This window comes from Sminthopsis crassicaudata, chromosome 5 (genome assembly GCF_048593235.1).
Source record: "Sminthopsis crassicaudata isolate SCR6 chromosome 5, ASM4859323v1, whole genome shotgun sequence".
Taxonomy (NCBI): Eukaryota; Metazoa; Chordata; class Mammalia; order Dasyuromorphia; family Dasyuridae; genus Sminthopsis; species Sminthopsis crassicaudata.
The window spans coordinates 113,680,451-113,703,951 of NC_133621.1; the positions used below are offsets into that span (position 1 = coordinate 113,680,451).

The 23,501-nt window shown below is 39.7% G+C and overlaps 1 protein-coding gene across 2 annotated transcripts in view; it reads right to left on the reverse strand.

Moving 5' to 3' along the window:
• Positions 1 to 3,928: 3,928 nt before the first annotated feature.
• Positions 3,929 to 23,501, reverse strand: part of STRIP2 (striatin interacting protein 2) — a 73,393-nt gene continuing 53,820 nt past the window's right edge. For both annotated transcript variants that reach the window (XM_074267949.1, XM_074267950.1), the window contains exons 19-21: positions 11,166 to 11,270; positions 8,642 to 8,846; positions 3,929 to 6,005 (exon numbers count right to left, since the gene is read on the reverse strand). In XM_074267949.1, coding sequence (XP_074124050.1) covers positions 5,755 to 6,005; positions 8,642 to 8,846; positions 11,166 to 11,270 — 561 coding nt within the window. In that variant the 3' untranslated portion in view covers positions 3,929 to 5,754. The remainder of the gene's footprint in view (positions 6,006 to 8,641; positions 8,847 to 11,165; positions 11,271 to 23,501) is intronic.

Below are 23,501 nucleotides of genomic sequence, written 5' to 3' on the forward strand. Positions count from 1 at the left end.
AAGGGAAAGACCTGTATGTGCAAGAATGTTTGTGGCAGCCTTCTTTGTAGTGGCCAGAAACAGGAAACAAGAGTGGATGCCCATCAACTGGAGAATGGTTGGGCAAATTATGGTATATGAATGTTATGGAATATTATTGTTCTGTAAGAAATGACCAACAGGATGATTTCAGAAAGGTCTGGAGAGACTTACATGAACTGATGCTGAGTGAAATGAACAGGACCAGGAGATCATTATACACTTCAATAACAATACTATATGATGATCAATTCTGATGGACGTGGCCATTTTCAACAATGAGATGAACGAAATCGGTTCCAATAGAGCAGTAATGAACTGAACCAGCCATACCTAGGGAAAGAACTCTGGGAGACGACGATGAACCACTACATAGAATTCCCAATCCCTCTATTTTTGTCTGTCTGCATTTTTAATTTCCCTCATAGGTTAATTGTACACTATTTCAAAGTCCAATTCTTTTTGTATAGCAAAACTGTTTGGGTATGTATACATATATTGTGTTTATACTTTAACATATTTAACATGTATTGGTCAACCTGCCATGGGGGTGGGGGGATGAGGAGGGGAAAAATTGGAACAAAAGGTTTTGCAATTGTCAATGCTATAAAATTACCCATGCATATATCTGGTAAATAAAAATTAGGACCCGAGTTCAAATCTGGTCTCAGACACTTAATACCTCTTCTCATTAAAAGTACTGTTATAATCTAGTTCCTTGAAGATCCTGCTTTTGTCTGAATTAGTGCATGGTCAGTCGTCTCAGCTTTGTCTCAGACTATCATACTTGTGCTGAGGTGCTTGGCAAATGAATTTTTTCTTGTTCTGAACCACCAGCCAACCCCCTAATATCATAGTTTCTAGTATCCCAGAATGAATCTGTGGCAGAGCTTTTATAACCCTGACGACTAACGCCAAGCAGCGCCTTCAGTGTTAGCCAACTGGTTAGTTACCCAGGAGGTCAAGATCATGGAGTCACTATTTGGCCAGGTCAGTTAGCTTCCCCTTATTCCATGACAGGGGCTACATCCTCAGCAAAGCAAACTGTCTTATGTGTGCACTGGCCCCAAGGATGAATGAATATGGACAAATTAGCACAAAACCCATTCCTTGGGGAGGGGAAAGGGGGGAAAGCAGTCAGTATATTTGTCCACAGCATCATCTTTGTAGACAAAGGATGACATCAATATTGGTTATGACTTTTGTATATTTGCAGAAGAGTTTCCAGATTTCTATTTTTGCTTACCTGAAGTGGATGTCATATTTAACCTATGTCTGAAAGTAGTTTCTTCAGTTATATCCTACTGACTTATGTCCAAAATAAGCCATTCAGTTATAGAATATTAATGTTCTGTAAGAAACGACCAGCAGGAAGAATACAGAGAGGCTTGGAGAGACTTACATGAGCTGATGCCGAGTGAAATGAGCAGAATCAAGAGATCATTGTACACAGCAACAAGATTATGTGATGATCAATTCTGATGGAAGTGGCTCTCTTCAGAAATGAGGTAATTCAGGCCAGTTTCAATGATCTTGTGAAGAGGAAAACATCTGTACCCAGAGAGATAACTGCGGGAACTGAGTGTGAATCACAACATTACAGTATTTTCACTCTGTTGTTTGCTTGCATTTTGTTTTCTCTTCTTTTTTTTTTTCTTTTTGATTTGATTTTTCTTGTGCAGCATTTTATTTGTGGAAATATGTATAGAAGAATCACACGTGTTTAACATATATTGGTTTACTTGCTTCTGGGGGAGGGGGAAGTAAGGAAAAAATTTGGAACATAAGGTTTTGCAAGAGTAAATGTTGAAAATTATACATGTTTTGAAAATAAAAAGCTTTAAAAAAAAAAAAAGCAGCTTTCATGTGGAGAGTTTCACGAACAAATCATTAACCCAACTAAATTTGTATTAAAGTGTTCCCCAGATGAAAAATATTAAATCAACAGTATTCAACCCAAGCACGGATCACACTTTCAGGGTTGAGCATTCTCAACAATCTAGGTCACTCAAGTGATGTTCCAGTGCTTCTCTCACTAATAATTGCCAAAAGCTGGCGAGTCTATCTACTGCTCCCTGCTACACAAATGATTTCTAATTGGGAGAATAATAGCTAGCATTAATAATAACAAGTGTTTATATAGGACTGCAAAAACTTTACATCTATTTTCTTATTTGATCCTCACAACTACCCCAGGAGGTAGTGTTATTATCTCCATTTTAATGAAGAGAAAATAGGCAGATAAAGGTTAATGACTTGTCCAAAGTCCCACAGCAAGTACTCTGAAGGAGTTGATGTCCTATGTTGCTGATGCCAAGTCCAGAACCCTCACTCTTTGTCAGACCTTTGTCCAGGAGGGTCTATTTTTTAAGACCTAGAATGACTTCTAGATTCACTTGTGGAAATGAATGATAAGTGTCTAAAATGTAGAATATGGGGCCAAGAGACAAAAGTCAGACTTCAGTTCAAATGTGGCCTTGGACCCTACACAAGTCACTTAACTTGTTTGCCTGAATTTACTAAGTTATAAAAAAGGGAAACAGTATCTACCTCCCAAGGCTGTCTCAAATGAGATGTTTATAAAGTGCTTAGTACAATGCCAGGCACATAACAGATGTAATATAAATACTAATTCCTTTTCTCCTTCCAGTAAGTCAGGGGCAGAATTTTGGGATTCAGCCAAAAAAATTCTGTTCTGTGCCTTGGTTTCTCCATCTGCATAGATAATAAATCTTAATCTCAAAGTTGTAAAAAATGTTAAATTAGTCTGTCATTAAATATTAAACAATAATAATAATAAAAAAAAACCCTCTGCCCTAGGGCCTATTCACATGCTCTCAAGAATGTGAATTCTTTAGAGGCCTATGAAATAAATATATTTATGCCTCTATTTCCTGGAAAATTGCCATTTCATTCAAATCACTACCAGTTCAATTATAGACTAATAGAATTCACAGACATTATGCCAAGCAAATGGATATCATCTCACTGGACAGATATCAGACTCAACTAAAACCTTAAAAGACTTTTTGAAATTTCATGGCTCAGATGCTCATACTGTCTCAAAACTGAACTCCTGATTGCCTAAAATGTAAAACCTAAGGCTCTGTTATTATGGCTTTGCTCTATTTCTTTTCTGGGATCATTCTTGCCTCTGATCTCATAAGAGCTTTTTGTTGGCCATGTCCCTTATGTGTACATTACATATCATCCTGTATAAAGTTATTGGTATATGCACCTGATATCTCTCTCCAGATGTGTCTTTCAGGAGGAAAGGACCTATATTATTATCTTGTAATCTTCTCCAATACCCATTGCATTGTAGTTCCCTGCTTCCCCTTTTTTAATCAGGTCTGGCCTTTTGATTTCGCTGGCATTGGAGATCTCTGCTTTAGAAGATTTTTCCGCAACTTTTTGTTTTTGAGCATTTTGTGCATCACAGACCCCTTTAGGGAAACCTATAGGTACTTTCTCTGAATAATGTTTTCAAATGCCTAAAATAAAATCTGTAGGATTGCAGAGAAAACCAAGAATGACAAAACAACCTAATTTTTTTTTTTTTTTTAAAGTTCAAGGACCATAGGTTAAAGTAAGCACTTTGGTTAAAGTTGGGAGCAACGCACTGAGGGGTGAAATGTTAAGTAACTAGTCTGGAGTCACACAGCCATTAGGTGTCAGAGACCAAACTTCAGCCTTGAACTTTCCTGACTCTAATAGGTATTCAATGCCCACTTAGGTATCAGACTCAAATAGAAATGCGGGGAGGACCCCACTAAACCATCCATAAGGATCACTGTGACCTGCATACTGACTTAGATAACCATATATTAATGTTATCTTGTCACTGGGGAGCGGCCCTGGCCAACGCAGCCTGCATTTTTGACACTTTCATAATTCGGCACGCTGCTTCTGGAGGTGCTTAATAAATTTTTATTTGAGTTGAGCATCAATAACAACATGCTGTAACATTAATAACGCCATGAGTGAAACAAAATCTCCATTCCTCACAAGGGAAGGAGTAAATAAATACAGCCAGTTTCTGCAGGTGCCTTAAAAAGCTTTCCTGGTAAAGAAAAGAGAAAATAACCTTTTGGGAGGTATAATTTGAAAGAGATAAGGCCATAGGATATCATTGTTGGGCAGGGGGGACAATTGGTCCTTACTGTGCCAGGAGAGAGGCCATTCAGCCTTCTTTCTGTGAGAAATCTGGTGGTTTTATTATAGCATGGAGAAAACAAGGCAGCTTAGCACACCAGCCCTTAGATTTCTGAAGAGGCATTAATAGTTTTAGGTGGAAGCAACATTGCTAAATCTCCCCAGGACACTGAAATTGCAGGGATAGGAAGATTAATCAAGTTGAAGGTGAAAAAATATGGTAAGCCAGGCTGTTTTTGCTGTTCCATTCAATTAAAAAATAAATCGATCCGCAGCACGAATGATACAATTTTCATATAATAACTATGCTCTCCTGTGGCTAACTTGTCTTTTGAAAAATGAAGTGGGAAAAAAAAAGAGTAATTTTCTGCAAGACTCAGGCAGTCAGGAGCTGGGGGAAGGTAGGGAATTGGAAAACATTTTCTGAGGAAACCTGAGTGTTCCACGCTAGTAGTCTCTTCTTAAAATGGTGTCGGACTCTTATAGAAGAGGCAGGGCAATCATTTGGAAATCCAGTACAGACTCTTTAGGGAACAAAGAAAATAATCATTATATATAATACACTGTACTCCCACATGCAGGCCTGGGGGAATAAGACTCTCATCTTCTCCAATAGAGGTATGGCCCTATGTGGAAGGATAGATCTGTCCTATGGAGGGAAGTCTATTGAAATGTTGCAGCAGTAAGTGGGCTCTTATGTAGCTCCACTTATTGCAAATGACTTTCAGAAGCATGCATGTACGTGTTACATGCAGTGTCAGGGGCGAGGGACATGCAAGTATGGAGCCTCTGTCCTCCATCCTCAGGCTTGACTGACTCCCCAAGTGACAATGTTATCTTCCCAAGAAGCCTATGTGGATTGACTGGATACAGATGCCTGAGATATCTTTGACAAAGATTAAAAAATGAACCCAATTTCAGAGCTGGCATTTGGGAAAATCCTCGGGCCAAGTCTTAAGAAATCCAGGACTGAAGCACAAAACACTTATCTTCCTTCATTCTGCAACACTAGTTACCCAGTTTAGGAGAAGGAGGGCTGCAAGTCTTACATTGAAGTGAATGCCATGAGTCAGAAAGCCCCAGAAAGCCCAAGGAATGTTCTCCTAGCCAGCAAAGGCAAAGGGGAAAAAGAGGGAAACCCAGGATCTTATCCAGAGTATCCCTGGGTCCGCCCCCACTGTAAGATTCATTAGAATCTAAGGTTGTTCTGTATCTTGGAAATCAGCTCCAAAGGAGCATGTTTTGGTCCTAGGACTCTGACTTTCACCCCTTACCCCGATCTTCCCAGATCTGTCCTGGATTTAGATACTTTTCCCAGAGGATAAGCAGGGAAAGAAGAAATTAGGGCTGAAATAGCTCCTCTCTCTTCCACTAATCCCCTCAAATTGAGCTCTCCGCATTCTGGACCTGGAGCTTCAGATTGGAATTAAAATTAGGAGAGCTTCTAAAAGGTAGAAGAGCAGAGTGGTCAGGATCCTGTGTGTGTGTGTGTGTGTGTGTGTGTGTGTGTGTGTGTGTGTGTGTGTGTAGGTGTTTTCCCCAAGGCATTCAACACTGTGTGGGAGACAGATGAGAACCCAGTCAGTGACTCTGGAGGAGCTCCTCCCAACAGATGGGCTGTGAAAACACCTCCCTCTCCAACCAGAGCTCATAGGAATAATAGAAATCCTCAGGGAGTTCCAGCTTCTGTCCCAGGACACTCTGCAAGCAGTTATCCACAGGTGCGAACTCCGAGTCCTGGGGCCTGTCATAGCGCCGGCTGTTGAAGGCTTCAATGTTGGCCCTTAAAGTACATTCTTCCGCCTGGAAATCCCATGGTCTGGCATCAATGTCTGCATTGGGGAGAGGGAGAGGGATGATAGCCAGCACACATGTTGCGGGTTACACCTTTATGATCTGGCTACCAAGAGTGAGTGAATAAAAGAGGGTTAGGTTTCAGGTCCCATGCTGGGGACACAGAAACAAAAAGACCCAATACCTGCCCTCAGAGGACTCACATTCCAATTTCCCTGGTTAGTCTCTGAGGAATTCAGGACTACCTGTGACAGCCGGATCCAGAAAGTCAACACATAACTGAAAACGGTAGCTAAAGAAGGGAGTTTGGTCTAAGGGATCACAGCAGAGTCACTGGTAGTTAATGTAGGGATAGTCAGTTTTCAGTAGTTTGGGGCCACCCACAAACTTCTTTGGAAGTAGAAGTAGGAAATTTCAGCTTCGGAGAGGTGGAAGGGAGTATGGAACACAGTGGTTTGTATCTGAGGAGATTTACTAATAAGAAACCAACCCCCAGCCCATTTCTCTGCAATCTCTTCAAAATATACTTAATGGGGAGTGCTCTCTTACTGCTGGCTGGAAATGCCACAATTCCAAGATAAGGACAAATCTTTGCTTCAACCTGTACTTAGAAAATGCTTCACAAAGCATTTTTCCTCACAACAATCCCCTTTTTACAGATGAAGAAACAGAGGCAGTGAAAGGTGTAGTTACTCCCAGGTATACTGCCCAGGTGGGACTGGGAGTAGACAAAGCTCTTAAAGTTTACAACAGCATAAAGATTTATGGAACATCCTCTTCAATAAAACTCTTCATTTTTGGGTCCCCTCCATGCCATTTAGCCTTTTACTTCAGGGCTAGGGATTAGAAGACAATTTTATTTTACCAAGGATTCACTTCAGAGATGCTCAAGCTATGCTATTTTTTCACTTTTAATCTGTGTCCATTGAGAGGCAGGGGAGGTGGATAGGAAGAACACCAGACTTGAAGTTTGAGCCCCAGTTCTGACATGTTTGCTATGTGATATTGGGTAAGTCACTCTACACCACAGTCTCTTCATCCGTAAAATAGGAATAATACCTCTACTCTAATCTATCTATTTCTTGGAAAAGCTGCAAACAAAGTATTTGCAAGTTCTATTGGCCTTTTATGAAGGCTATTGTGATTATTATTTTGCTTCATAATATATATATAATAATATTCTGCATTATTATGAATTGAGGATGAGGAGGCAGGGTTACAACAAGGTGTCAAAATAAGTAAATGTCAGAAGCATCTGACAGATTTGCCAATTGTTGAACAAATCATTCACCTAGCTAAAAATGTCACAAGAATTTAAATCACTAGTTATTTTCCAGGACAGAAGTGGTCTGATGATACCCAGAGCAGACCAGTGATATATATATATATATATATATATATATATATATATATGCATCTTTCTTTTCTGAACTCATCCAAAATTGAACATGTTATAAATGGTAACAAGAATGTGCTACCCTATCTATAAGCCTTTGTTAGAGCTACATTAGCATAGGACAAACCTATATTTGTGTAGAAAACACCAGTACCAGGTGGAAAAAAAACCCCACCTCTCTGTATAATCAAAGTACAAGCTAATGGATGCTTTGTTTCAGGCTACACCGGTCAGCCTTACTTTGTGAAACAGATGTGTCCTGGGAAACTACAGATTGAGTCCTCTTTTAAGGGAACTATGAGCACTTGGATGATGCCTCCTCATCCTCAATTCAGATATATATAGTATAAAGCAGAATCACGAATAATCACAGCAGCCTCCATTCATAAAAGGTCACAGAACATGCAAATACTCCCCTTGTAGCTTTTCCAAGAAGGTCTGGGGCCTGGCTTCCAGTTCTGTCACTTGGAGAATTTTAGCATACAACTGCCTGCTGCTGGGTGACCGTGAGCTTGGGAATCAAGAAGTTCTGAGCTCAAGTCCTCTCTCACACACTTAGTGGCTATGTGGATTTGGGGACAAGGCATTTCATTTCTTTATCTGCAAAATGAGCATAAAACAAGCAGCTACCTAATGGAGTTGTTAGAAAGATCAAATGAGACAATATATCTCATAACTACTTTGCAAAACGTAAACTGCTATTGCAATATTGGTTGTCATCCTCATCCACAGCACTATGGATCTGGATCAGAATGTTTCTGTGGTCCCCTTCTAACATTTTGTGGTTCTACGAGTCCTCTTCTGAAGAATCAAATCATCCTTCCCTAATTTCTCTCTTTTATGAAAATATGTTTAAGGCAGAGCTCACTTAGATTTAACAGAGATTGTTAGTGATTGAGAAAAACTGCCCAGCGCCCTCATGTAGGCCTCGACAGGCCTCCAGGCCAGTTTGGATCACACCTGTCTCTTCTGGAAGCCTTCCTTTTGGCCCAAGGTCTCTGAGTAACCCCCTTGCTGGGCCTGATCCCACCAAGCCTGCCCTGGAACTGCACCATCTCAGAGTTATTGTGCAGACCGCTTCTTTCAGGGCACCAGAAGAAAGGCCTTGAGCAGCATGTGGCTGAGCCAAGGTCACCCAGCCAGCTCAAAGCAGAGCCAAGGTCTTCCAGCTTCTAGTCCCATCCTCTCTTCCCAAGTATCGGGCCTCTGGGGGTTGCTACAGGGGATGCTGCCTGGGATGTTCTCGCATTAGGGAGCCTGCAGGGACCCTTTGCTCACCGTTGCCATAGGCCCAGTCATCATTCATGCGGTGTCTCACTTTCTGGTAGATGGCCGACATGGTCTTCATGTTGCTTTTCCTCCACTGGCGTCCCAAGTACTTGGTCTGGATCTTCAGCAGCTTCAGCACATACAGCTGTAGCATGGCCTGCTTGACCTTGAGGGCCCGCTTGAGGATTGGAGCAGACTTAAACACTACCAGCATCTGAAAAGGAGAAAGGCAGCAGGAGCAGGAAAGTGTGGGCCATGGACCTAGCCGTCCCCACTCTGCACAAGCAGGCCACCCTGGAAGTTCTCTTCAGGACCCAGGGAAAGCCCTCCCAGCTGCCCTCTTTCCAGTGCCGGTCAGCAGCTATGGGTGTGCCCGAGGTAGGAAAGGGCGGAGGGTCAATCTGCTTTTCCTGCCTGTTGTGACAATAGCAAATATGACATTACATTCTGTAATTCAATTTCTAATATACCAAGGGCAGGGTTCCAGTTAGTCCTGCCAGGCAGCCAAGGTAAACGCTTTGCCCTTCAGAGCCTCCCACTGTGCATTTGTCTTGTAAACACCTTGTAGCTCCAGACTGGTGCCCCGCTCCTCCCCCCACCTCCACCCCATTAACCTCTCATTAATACATCCTGGTTTGGGCTCTGCTTATACAGCAGGCTCTAAAATCTTTACTAAACACCTTCACATTTAGATCTTAAGGGAGGGATTTTTCTGTTACAAATATGTCTGGCATTTTCTCATTCCAATTACATCATAAACAAACTCTTACGAGGCCCTAAGTGATCGTCTAGGGGAAAACTGAGGTCTCGAGAAGTCGCTTGTCCAATGTCATGTATCCAGGTAATGGCAGAGGTGGGACTTGGACTTGGATATCTGCTCAGGCTAGGGCTCTCTTCTCCACAGCATTTTCTGTTTAGGGATTTCTAAAACATATCATCTTCCACAAAGGGGCCCAGAACTTCATTACATTGCATTGTTATCAGTTATGGCTCCTTCTGTCACTGTCTGCCAGCTCACGTTTCACCAGATTCGAACAGAAGAAGGCATCTCTGAGGTGCGACATGAAGAGTGGGCGCCATTATAAATGGCTAGTTGTTTGGGGAAACAGTCCAGAGACAGCACATTGAAACAGGCAGTTGTCCATGGTTAGGCGAGCCTGCTCTTTCTAAAACTCCTGGGAATTAATTCCAACAGGCACTAATGGATTATGTCCTAAGGAATAGAATGGAATTTTAGCTTCACCATTCTCTCTTTAAAGTGTCTGTGTCATTCATGGGGTCAAAGATTCAAAAGTTCAGATGACTTAGAAATGAGACGCAGATTCAAATCCTACCCACCTCTGATACTCAGGAAGCCTAATCATTTGACTACTCTTAATTTCAATTTTGTATTGTATTGTATTACAATTGTATTCAATACAAATGACACAAATATGTAATAACACAGGCCCTCTTAATTTATATTAAAGCTTTATAGCCATTAGCTTTGCTTTTTGAGGACCTGCATGATCTCACACCAATCACATAATTTCTCTGAGCCTGTTTTCTCACCTAGAAAGTGAAGGTGATAGACTACATGACCTACTAGATTCCTTTCAGCTCAAAATGATTTTATGATCTCAGGAAATATAAATCTTAGCATGCTTCCTTACATAGAGCAGATTCCTAATAAATATTCATCAAATTAATAGAAAACTAATTAATATTCTTCTGATAGTTAGTCCTACTGGCTCAGTTTTCAATATTAGGTTGTACCCTAGGGGTTGATAAGGAGGGACCATTTCTGGCACATTTGCATCTAAATTACCTTGGGCAGCAATCCAAGACAGGACACCATTGTGCTAAATTCGATGTTTTGTGGAGGTTGTGATACAATGGATTTTTTTGAACCCACCAGAATTTTTGCTCGTGAAATTTTCAGTAGTTAATATTGTCATAATGATATAGCTGGGGACAATGGACTAATCAGAAGGCATTCAATGATAAAGCTCTTTCCAGTTTTTTGTTTGTTGATAGCACAGAAATATCTCCCAAGAGCACATCTTCCTGGGTCCTCCCACTAAGAATATCCAGGTGTCATTTAAAACTGTCTCCTAAGAGCCTCTCTGAGAAAAAGTCAGCACTTCCTAGCTCTCTGAACATCTAACTGGACAGAAGAAAGTTCATGGGATTCTAGATTTAGAACTGGAAGAGACATTCAAGGTAATCTAATACCACTAATACCACTCATTTTGCCAGGGAGGATCCTGAGGCTGATAGTAGGAACACAAGCTGTACCAGGTTATCCAGTCACCACAAAGAAGGATGCAAACCCAGACCTTCTGAGTCCAAATCCAATGGGTTTGGTTTTAATGAGCTTCACAGACCGAGTCTGAGGACAAGTGCACTATCCTGCTGCTATTATCTCGTCTCATTTTTTATTGTTATCATTTCGTTCTTCTGGTCCTTATTATTGTTGTCATTATCATCATTATTAAAATACAGCTTTTCAGTGGGGCACACTCTACTATATCAGCTCTTGACCCCAGCTCACCATGGTCCTGGAATGCTTCCACTTGGTCAGTTTGTTAAGCAGCCTGAGTAAATTAATACAGGAAAATAGGTTCCTCCAGCAGAATTGATTGTTGTCTCCAGCTTCCTATAAGAAAAGAAAAAATTTAAGTACACATGGACGTATCATCACTGCAGCAGTCCCATAACTCTCCTTTCCAGCTCTATAATTGGCTCTGAAACTTGTTGTTCAGTTGCTTTCTGTCATGTCAAATTAATTCATGACCCCATTTGGGGTCTTCTTGACAAAAATGCTGTAGTGGTTGGCCATTTCCTTCTCCAGCTCATTTTACAGATGAGGAAACTGAGCAAACAGGATTAAGTGATTTACCCAGTAACATAGCTAGCAGACATTTTAGGTCAGATTTGAACTCAGGAAGATGAGACTTCCTAACTCCAGGTTTAGTACTCTATTCTCTGCAATACTTAGCTTATTCTGTAAGTAGCAATGGTAAAAGTACTTCCTTTTACTAACTCAAATTTATAAGAATACAAGTCATTTCCCAATTGATAAATGGTCAAAGGATATGAACAACTTTCAGATGATGAAATTAAAGTCATCTATAGTTATATGAAAAAAGGCTCTAAATCACTATTTATTAGAGAAATGCAAATTAAAACAACTCTGAACTCTTACATACTACTTCATATCTCTCAGATTGGCTAAGATGAAGGAAAAGATAAAGATAAATGTTGGAGGGGATGTGGGAAAACTGGGACATTGATGCATTGTTAGTGCATTTGTAAAATGATCCATCCATTCTGGGGAGCAATTTGGAACTATGCTCCAAAAGGCTACAAAATAGTGCATACACTTTGATCCAGCAGTGTTTCTACTGGGTCTGTAACCCAAAGATAACATAAAAGAGGGAAAAGGCACCAATGTACAAAAATTTTGCAGCAGTTCTTTTTATAGTGGCAAGGAACTGGAAATTAAGTATATGCTCAACAATTGGGGGATAATATACAAATGTAATGGAATATTAGCCTTCTATAAAAAATAATGAGCAAGCTGATGTCAGAAAAACCTGGACAGACATGAAATGATGCTAAGTGAAGCGGGCAGAACCAAGACAACATTGCACACAGTAACAAGATTGTGTCATGATCAACTATTGAAGTGGAAAAGCACCCAAATGGGACCGTGAGAAACATAATCTTGAATCTTTGTAGTTAGAAGTTTATTATTAAAGTTCTTCACTCCCTACTGCAAATGGTATTCTTACACCCCCCCAGATGTGCTGTCCTGAGAGATCTGAGTCCTTGACTTGATAAGCTTAAAGAAATACTCCTTGATGCTGTCTGAGAATGACCCCCTTAGAGTGATAACTTTTTGCCTCCTGTTTAGAATAGAAATTCCTTTATTATGACAAATGTATCAAGAAGCATTTTGATGTCTCTCTTCTTCCTATAAATATGTGACCCTGAGACCACTCATTTACTGACTCCCCTGTTCTGGTGGGGTGCAGTCGCTAGCTAGCAACAAACGCTCATAAATTTTCATTATTTTGGCTGCCCTGTTTTTTCTCACCTGGGTACTTGACTATGAAGGATTTGGCTATTCTCAACAATGAGGTGATTCAAGGCAATTCCTATAGACTTGGCTTGGAAAGTGCCATCCCCATTCAGAGAGAGAACTATGGAGACTGAATGGGGATCGAGGCATACTACTTTCAAACAAATTTAGATTTGTTAGATTTGTAACATTTGTTACAAATTTACTTCCAGTATCATGAAACATTGTATTATTGGCCACCAGGCATTCCATGTCTATAGGGACATGAGCCAGAAGGACAATGGAGGCAAAAGAAATTTCTCAAATGATATTTGAGTAAGTTTCCTCTTGTGACTTTTTGCTTGGGCATCAGAAAAGAAATTACATTCCTATCTAATACTACTTATTTATGCAATGCTTGCAACTTTGTTAAAAAAAAAAAGTTAACTCTCTTTCTGAAACTTATTCTCATCTACCCTCTGCTAGAGTCCTCTGTGTTAGATTGATTTAATATTCAGGAAACTTGAGCCCTTCAGCACCTCATCTCATCTACCCACACTCTGGTAGACTGCCCCGTTCCCAAGCAGAAGAGAGAGGAGGAAAAAATGGCAGATGGTCCATTCTCACCAGATGGCTCCTTTCCCTTCTAGGCTTCATGTCTGTCTGTGAGCATCCAACCAATAATAACTGGTGGATTTCAGATTAGACACAGGTATCCACTCTTAGTAACATTTTACAGTGACAGAATAAAATATGGCTTATGTGATTTTAGAACTGCAGAGGTATATTAATCATCATTACCAGAATGACCTCTTACATTTATGTAGGATTTTTCAGGTCATAAAGTGCTTTCCCATCCTATCTCATTCCGATTAATGGCTTTTATGGGATGGGCCAACATCATAGATTATGGGATTTAAAGCTTGAAGATATCTTAGAGATCAACAGGTCTAACCCTCTCACTTTACAGATGAGGCTCAGAGATGAAATGACTGGCCCAAAGTCATAGAGGTAATGAACAGTACAACTAATATTTGAATCAAGTCCACTGACCCCCAAATCCAGCACTTATTCCAAAAACTCAATCATAAAGCATTGGCAGACCTGCCAGGTTAACTTAGTAATCATAGACTCAATAGATATCAAGTTGGAACATATCTCAGAGACCATCAAATTTAATACCCTCTCATTACACATAAAGGAACTGAAGCTGAGAGACATTATTTGACTAGGGCAATATAGGAAGTAAACATCAGAGAAAAGATTTGAACTGAAGTCTTCTGACTGCAAGCCCAAGTCTCTATCTACTCTGATGCTCTAAAGTTCTTAAGAAAGGAAAAAGAAAGTAAAAACTGGGAAATATGTACCAGTACACCCTGGTATCTATTGAATCATGAATAGTTAAAATCCTTGTGGGCATTAGGATTTCCCCAGGTGTAAGGCATAAAGGGTGGCACACTGGGGCTTAGGGCAAGTTTCCCTGCCCTGTGATAAGCTGTCAGTATCTACTTTTAAACTGACCCAGGGGGAACCAATCTTTGTGTCTCTGAGAGTAGGGTTTGACTCCTATCCATGGAAACTTGTATTCCATGGCAAAGACCAGTCTGATATTATCTGTCCAAACAAGTCAAGCTGTAATAATAATAATAATATAGACACTTATATTGTGATTTAAGGTTTGCAAGACCCTTTGCATATATTAATTTGTTTGATAATTGTATAGATTAGGTAAAAGATCAAAGGAGATCATCAATCATCTAAGTACTTTCTAAACCTCAAAGTACTATTTCAGTTATTCTGCTATTATTAAATTATAATTGTGTTACTTTTTGTAATCAGTGAAGGAGGCATTTTACTTCTTGTTGTTTTTTTAAGGTGAGTCCAAGTCCTCAAAGGGGTTATCCCTCAACACATTTTATGGTCTCAATCAAAACTATTAGGAGAGCCCTCCCAGAACAGTCACTCTCTGAGTGAGTCTCTCACTGAGACTCTCACACAGGGTTTTTGATTCTAAACCCAGCAATTTTCCCATCGTGGATGAACTGCAATAGACCTGAAATTAGGAAACTGGAATTTGGTCTCAGTTCTGCCACACACTAGCTAGACCTCAAGTTCTTTTGTAAAATGAAGGGGTCGGATGACATGACCTCTAAAGTCCCATTCCAGCTCTAATGTTCTATAATCTATAATTTATTCCATCCTTCTCCAGCTAGTGTAACAATGAATGTCTGAGAGAAGGAAGGCTGGCTCCGCTTAAAGGCTGGCCCCAGGGGACCCCGGAAAAGGAGCACCAAATTTTCTGCTCCTGATGATGGCCTTATCAGGCACAGACTACTATGTGCTTCCTTCCTGAAATATTTTCTCTAGAGCCTTAGTATAGACTAACCCTCTTCATTTTGCTTCACAGTAAACTGCCTAGAACTTAAAAATAATATAAGCCTATGAATAGCCTTTTCTGGAGAGCTTAGACTCAAATGTGTTTTGTTTCTTTTGCAACTGCCATAGCAGGCCTTCCATCAAAGGTCCCAGGAGGCATTTCTCTCATGCTGGCCAAAGACAAATGCTCTCTCCCATGGCCCTTAATTCTTTGTGAACTTTTCAAACTGGCTAAAAATATCAAATTGGGTTTTTTTTTTTCCCCTTTCTCTTTAATGCAAATTACCTTATCTTTTCTTTTGTCTGTCTCTCTTTTAGAAGAAGGGTCAGAGTACCAATGAATAATATATATTTAGGTGAGTGAGTCTCTGCAAGAATGTATTCCATGTGTATCACATGACCTATAGAAATATCAGCTCTGAAATGTCAACCTGACAATCATTGACCAAAACGGGAGTCCTGGGAGCAGGGCCCAGCCTAGTACAACATGCCCCTTAATTTCTCCAGAGCCATGCAGAAAACGATATACATTCCTTTCCAGAGAAAATTTTTCCTAAAAAATAAAAAAATTTAGAAATTTCCAAATGGCTTAGAGGTTTTTTAAATTAGAATGTCAAAACTGTGGCCTAAGGGCCCTAAGCCTGGTAAAACTCCCAGTTAAAATGTAACAGAGAAATGTTTAACAAAATAAAAATTTTAAATAAAGATAATGACGATTTATGGTTTTCTAAGTCAGTAGGCAGCTAGCTGGTAGAGACAGGTCCTTTTTGAATTTGACATCATCTAGATGACTCTAGAGAATTTTAGAAATTCCTTACTTAAAAAAAAAAGAATAATTTATTTTAAATATGTTATCTTCTAGAGATGAAATACATTAATTGTTGCTTCCTGGTTTTCCAGGGCCATCTCTAAGATATGAGGTAAGCTACTATACAAACCTCCTTCTACTTACTATCTCTAATTCTGTAAGACATCCATGTTGTACTCATGTAAGTCTACAGGCATTTCAAACTCAGTGAGTCCAAAACATAATTCTTCATAATGAGGTAATATGATGAGGTAACTGGGAACCAAATAACTGAGGTCTAGTGGCAGGATTGGGGTACAGGAAGTCACATGGAGCTCTCCTGCAACCCCCTTAGGATTCGGCGCAAGGATACAAAGTTAAATCAGGTCTAGTGGCGGCGAGAGTCCCCTGTAAATGAATTTACAGGCCGAAAACCTAGATGGGTAAAAAGATGTTTATTGCCAGGTTTAGAAGCAAGGTTAAGGTCTGGTTAGTAAAAGGCATTATATAGAGGAAGATATACTCCAAAAGAGGCGGGACAGAGAGTCTCTGATGCAAGCAATTTGGCTGGCATCTTTTAACTCTCTGACAAAAGATGATTCTACCTTGGCTCTTCTATCTGCTTTAAGAAGCCTATGAGCTGATTCCTGGAAGGCCAGATTTTTGGCGGGCTTTCCAGATAGTTGGGGGTTGGGTTATCCAAGACAGCTCAGATCCGGTGGAGGGGCTGGGTACAAGCCCAAACTGGCTCAGATACTGATCTCTCCCCTTGGGGTTTTGACCAGATCTTGTAAATCAAAGATACAAGGAATCTTAAAGGGGGCTACGCCCGCATCATTCAGATTTCCCCCAAAACCTTACTTCTCTTCTTTATATTCTTATTTTTGTCAAGGGTACAACCATCATTCCAACTATTCAGTCTCCCAACTAGAAATGAACTATTCTTTAAAAATTATTTAAAACTTGAATAGAAAAAGAAAACATTGTCATACACAGAATATATGAAAAGATTCAAAATATGATTCATTAAATGTCCATTTCAAGAAAACCTATATAATAATGCCATATATTGTGGTCAGAGCTGTCCATCTTTGCTTCCTTATAGGTTTTCTTTTGTTCTCTGCTATGTATTTTTTACATTATTCCTTTTTTTCCCATATCTTCCCTAAGAAGGCTGTAATTGTGTACATGTATTTATAAACACATACTTATACATACATATCTTTATCATACACATATATAGACATAAACACTCATTTATATCTATATTAAGGCCACACTATGCTTCTTTGTCCTGTTTCTCTGAAAATAGAAAATGTCACAATTCATTAAGTCCAAATCTTTCTATACTCTTCTAAATCCACCACCTCATCATTTTCTTTGTGACAGCAATATTCCAATCTTTTACTATCTAGTTATTTTAAATAACCTAAAACAAAATAGATTTACATGACTGATATATAATGTAGTTTCTCTATTTTTTCCTCTTTTGAGTAAATGTATTTTAACTTTTACTTTGTCTGAGAGCAATGATTCTAATCAGTTCTATTCCTGATCATTATGCTTGAGTGTATGTATCACTTACTTCCCATCTCTGCTGACTCTTCTGTTTTACTTCTACCATTGCTGTTATTTCAGCTACCCCTCCTCTACTTTTTTCTTCCCTCTTTACCCCATTCCCATCCACACACTGTTCTATAGCACCCCCCCCTTATCTTGTATCTTACAGCTCTTATTTCTTTATAAATTTAAAAGACTTTTATTCTTCTATCTCTACATGTACTGTCCCCCTTTAAGCCATTCTGGGACTGAATTTTGATTCTATCCTCTCTCTCCCTTCCCTCCCCCAACCTCTCCAGTCAGTTGCTAAGTATTGTCAGTTCTTTTTCACATGAACAGCTAATATTTATATAATATTTACTATGTGCCAAGCACCATGCTAAACACTTCATAATTGTGATCTCATTTGACCTCACAAGAAACCCATTTTACAGATGATGGAACTGAGCCCAGGGTGTTATAGTTAATAAGCTCCTGAGATCAAATTAAAACTCTCTATTTCTCATCTGTAGGTCCAGCACTCTATTGCACAACTCTTGCTCCTGCCTGCCCCCATTCTGTTCACATGACCACTGCCCTAATTCTGGCCCAGTAGCTTCTTGCTTGGACAAGTAAAATAACTTCCTCATTGGTTTTTCTGCCTCTGGTCTTTCCTCTTTCTAATCCATTCTCCAACATTTACAGAAACAATATTCAGAAAGCCAGATCTCCTCCCTTCCTTGTAACAAAAGTTCTTTCTAGACTTAAATGCAAATTCCTATTTGGCATTTAAAGCCCTTCTGGATTTAGCCTAATCCCCATACACAAAGTTCTTTTCCCACTTCCACAGGCTGTTCCCCAGGCTGGAATGCCATCCTTCCTTACCTCCATCTCTTAACTAGCTTCCTTCAAAGCTCACTTCAAGTGTCCCCTCTAACACTAGGCTTTTCCTGACTCCCAGAAGCTCACTAGCTGCTGATCCCCCTACCACTTGCTCCCAAATTACCTTGTACGAGCTTGGCATATTATCTTGTATTTGTTTATAATTTATTGTTTCCTTTAATATAATTTGAGTCCCTTGAAAGAGGTTTTTGCTTCATATGTTTAATATGTTTGACATATCAATTAAAGGAAGAAGATGGTCATTTGTTTTGGCCAGACAGAATAAGAATGATTGGTATTACATGTACACAGAATTTTAGAACTAAATCTTATGATGGAACATACAGTTCACTTCTTAGCCAAAATAAATAAATCTGTGCCGGCATTAAGATCTACTTTATTATTTAGATGAAAAAAGCTACATGTTTTGATTACTAGCCTTAATTTATTCAGTAGTTTTGATGGGGGTTGAGATTCCTTTCTAATTGCCCAACCCATAACTGACCTTGATTCACAAATCCTGGTCAAAGGCACCCTTTGAATATCCAGGCTCAGCCCCCACTATCAGCTCAGCTTCCCCCAGCCCTCACCTGATATGAGCTAACTGAAAAGCCGGCCAGAACTTGAAACTGCCCACAATCTTTTGGGTATGAAAGGGATGAGCCAGAACTCCCTCATTGCAGGAAGGAGCCCTCCCAGCCAAAACATGGCATCCTTCCAGCCATGTAAGGGTTCCTGCCTGCCCAGCGGCTACCTCTGGCCCTGGTGTCTTTGTAACTGAACTTTACTTCCAAATTCCTACGATAAACCTTTTATTTATCAATCTAGGTTTTCAGGCCTGTAAATTCATTTTACAGGGGACACTGCGCCTCATGGGATTATCTATGCTCCGAGAAATGGGGTTCCCCCTTTCCTTTCCCTCATTAGTTTCAGTCACGTCCAACTCTTTGTGACCCTTTTGAGGATTTCCTTAACAAAGATACAGAAGTGATTTGACATTTCTTCTTCCAGCTCATTTTATAGATGTAGAAACTGAGGCAAAAAGGGTTAAGTGATTTGCCTAGAATCACACAGCTAATAAGTGTCTGAAGCTGCATTTGAAGTAAAAAATATTCCTGACTCCATGCTTGGTATTCTATCCATTATGCCACCCAGCTGCCCGGCTTTAAAATGGAGATTTCAGGCTTTCTTATTCCCCACTCTCTCTTACTATTACAATCTCCCCCAACTTTCTGCTGCCACTTTCCTCCTTTTGTTTTGTACCTATTATCCTTTCAAGATCATACTCTCCTTGAGAGGAAGGAGGCCACCCAACATATCACATCACCTCCTTTCCTCTGTTCCTCAAATTCTAGCATCTCTTCCAGGCCTTCTTCCCTCAGGCCACACTTCTCCGCTTTAAAGCTAATTCTTATCTCCATTATCTTACCTCTATTCCTTCCCATTTCCCTCCAGGATCTTGTCCATCAGGGATTCCCTTTCCCTCATGCATCAATCTTTTCCTTTTCACATGCTTACAGAATATCCCCAATACTAGGAAGCTTTCTATTCCATGTAGTTACTATCTCACCTTTCCCCTTCACTTCTTGAAAGAGTTATGTAACTCTTCACTACCTACTATTTCGTTAAATCAGGGGTGCTTAAGGGGGTCATGGGAACTTGAATGGGAAAAAAAAATTACACTCTTATTTTCACTAATCTCTAATTGAAATCTAGCATTTCCTTTAATTATGTAAAATCACCATTCGAAGGGTCCAGATTGCCAAAAATCTCCCCCTGCTTCATCCTCTATCCATCATCCAATAATGAGATTGTCCTAAGGCTCAGATCCAGTCATGTCACCCTCTTACTTAGATTCTAGTGGCTCCTAATTATTGTGCCCAGGACCAAATACAAAATGATCTGTTTGGCACTCAAAGCCCTTCATAACTTAGCCCCTCTATCTTTCCAGTTTCCTAACATTTTATTCCCTCATACATACTCTTTGATCTAGTGACTGGCCTCCTGGTTATTACATGAATTAGACATTCTCAGCTCGGGACATTTTCTCTGGCTGCTTCCCATGCCTGGGACATTCTCCTTCTTCTGCTCTGACTACTAAACTCCTGGCTTCTTTAAGTCCTAACTAAAATCCTACCTTCTACAGGAAGACTTTCTGACCCCTCTTCCTTCTGTTATTTTTTTATTCATCATTTACATGGCCTGCTTTACATAATTTGTTTGCATGTTGTCTCCCCCATTAGACTAGAAGTTATTTGGGGGTATGGACTATCTTGTGCCTTTTTTTTTTTGGGTATCTCTAGCACTTAGCCCAGTGTCTGGCACAAAGCAGACACTTAATATTGATTGGTTGATCGATTGAACCCATGGCTTTAAATCCCTGAAATCTGACTTTAGTCCATACCCCTGTGGTACTGAAACTGTTCTCCAGTCATTAGTGATCTTGTAATGATCAAATTCAGTAGTCTGTCTTAGTCCCTATCATCCTCAGTTTTTGCAACATGGAGCCCACCAGATATATTCTCTTCATCTGGATTCAGAAATACTACATTCTCTTACCACCCACTTGAACATTAACTGTCTGCTGAGAGGTCTCCCCATTTCCACTCTTATGTTCTTGTGTGTACATTGGATCATACTCACATATCTTTCCCAATCCCATATTGCTTACCAAAGTTTTGCTTGGCATTCAAGACCATCATCAGTACCATCCTATCTTTTGAGCTTTATTTCCTATCACCTTAATCTGTACATATTACCTTAATGCTGTATTCTGCAGAAAAAATAAACTTTTCTTTCTCCCAAGAGACAATCTGTGCTTTCTTCCCTCTATGCTTTTGCATGTGCAATACCTAAGCTTGCCCTACTACCTATTCTGTACCTAATGAATTCCTAGAAATCTTTTAAAAACCCAACTCAAATGCTACCTCTTCCACTCTTTTACCTCCATTATTCCCAGTAACTTTTTTTTTCTTTTTTTTTTGCTGAGACAATCGGGGCTAAATGACTTGCCCAGGGTCACACAGCTAGGAAATGTTAAGTGTCTGAGAGCAGATTTGAACTTGGGTCCTCCTGACTTCAGGGCTGGTGCTCTATCCACTGCACCACCTAGCTGCCCTGTACCAATAACTTTCTTCCTTGGAAGATAGCTAGTAATTGCTTCTGCATTATTCTACCATTTGTCTCTTATAATATTGAATATGAACATCATCTGTTTTCATATCTTCTCCCCTATTGAACTGTAAGCACCATGAACATAGAAATTGCATTTTATCTAAACTTTGTATGTTCCCCAGAACCTAACACAATGTTCTGTAGACTTGTTTCTAAAACAAACAAATGAATAAACAGATGTAACAGTTAAGGAAGGCTGTATAGGAACTTCTTAGGGTTGTTCCTAGAGTCCACATATGCATTATCACAAAACCATTCTGGAGATAAGTTATTATCTCCAAGAGAATGTAAGTTCTTTGGGGCAGGGAGCATTTTGTTTTTCTCTTTTTGGATCTCTAGAGCAATTTGGTGTAGCAGATGGAGTCAACATTAGTATAAGGAAAATAGGGAAGCACCTGGATATAGTGGAAAATAGTTCTGGAAATGGAGAAACAAGATTTAAATCTTATCTCTGACATTTATTGCCTGGGTGATTTTATATAAGTCATTTAACCTAGGTAACTGGAAAGTTGGCAATAGTTGCTATATGGAATAGATTAATGCGACCTTTCCAGAAACAAATTTAGAATTAATTTTAGTTTCAGAACAGAAAAGCAGGGAAAAGGCGGCCACTGGTAATAAGATGGCCAGTGAAGCATAACTGGAGGAGGTCCTATATATAAGGGGAAACTTTCCGTGAGTTTGGATGTGAGTTCATTTCCACTAACTTGTGAACAATTTTGTTTCAGTTTTGAGGCTTCCGTTTTGAAGCACCTATGTGCTTATAAGAGGAGCTGGTTACTATAGTTTGGAAAATATCAAGTACTAACATTCTCAGAAGTAGAGACAGCAAGCTAGAAAAGAAAGATGTCACCAGAGCATAGCCATATAGGACCTTCTTGTCAAGAGAGTAGGACACAAGAGTGTAATATTCTCTCTAAAATATAACTTTCTCTGTTGAGGTTTTCTTGGGGTCCCTGGAGGCAGCCTTCCTTTCAGTTCAGTAATCACCACAAGTGTAGCCAGGAGTTAAAGTCCAAATCTTTTATTGTCTCTTTCCTGGGGCTCAGTTAGCTTTCTTAGAGGCCTGTCTCTCTCTTGGTTTCAAGAGCTTGAGCTCCTGCCTCCTTCTCTGCCCTCTGAATCTCTCCGAATCCAAAGGTTTGTGCTTCAGCCTCCAGCCACCAGAAAACCAGCCACTAGGAAACCATTATTTGTTGTAGGATTAAATCAATGCTAAACTAGATTTAACCATTGTCTCCTCAATTCCATTAAGGACTTCAAGTTTGGCGCATAACATTTCAAGTTTCAAGTTTGGCGCATAACTTCTCCTTGTAGGATTAAATCAATCATACTGAACCATGCTAAATTAGGTAACTATTGTCTCTATCTATTCCACTAACTTAGCACCTTGTAAGAATCCTTTGTTTCAAGTTCAGAGTTCTGGTCCATAGCACAAGAGTTACACTAGAAAGAAGTTCCCTTTTCTAAAGATGGGATTCTTCTAGCTATGTGGGGCTCAATCAGCCACAGGTCTGATCAGCTGGGAGCTGACTATTTGAGAGAGAACTAAATGTACATGTTAAATTTAATCAATTTGGAATCGGAGCAGATGGTTTAGTGAAATCTTCCATTGATAGCTTTTCATGACACTCCTGTATTATTGTTAGGCAAATATTGATATACCTTATCTTATATCCATAGGTTGTTACATCTGGAAGGGTTCTTAGAGATTTATCTAAGCTTTAATTTAGAATTAGGAAATTTTAGCCCCCTCCCCCCAAAGTTAAATTACTTGACCAGAGTTATGTAGCTAGTTAGTGATTGTAATACATGATCTCTAAGACTCCTTCCAGCTTGAACTTGTGACTTTATGTGTTTTTGCAGGAAAACTCCCCCTTCATCTCATTACTCCCTCTATCTTCTTTGAACTACCATTCAGGGGAAGAATAGGGTCTTATTGAGCTTAACAAAAAAAGGAAAACAAAGTTATGATTAAAATGGGAGCTGTCTATGACTCATTTTTATATTTCAAGTTGAGATCTAGGGCAAATTGACTTGCAGTGAAACTAGTTTTCTAATAAATT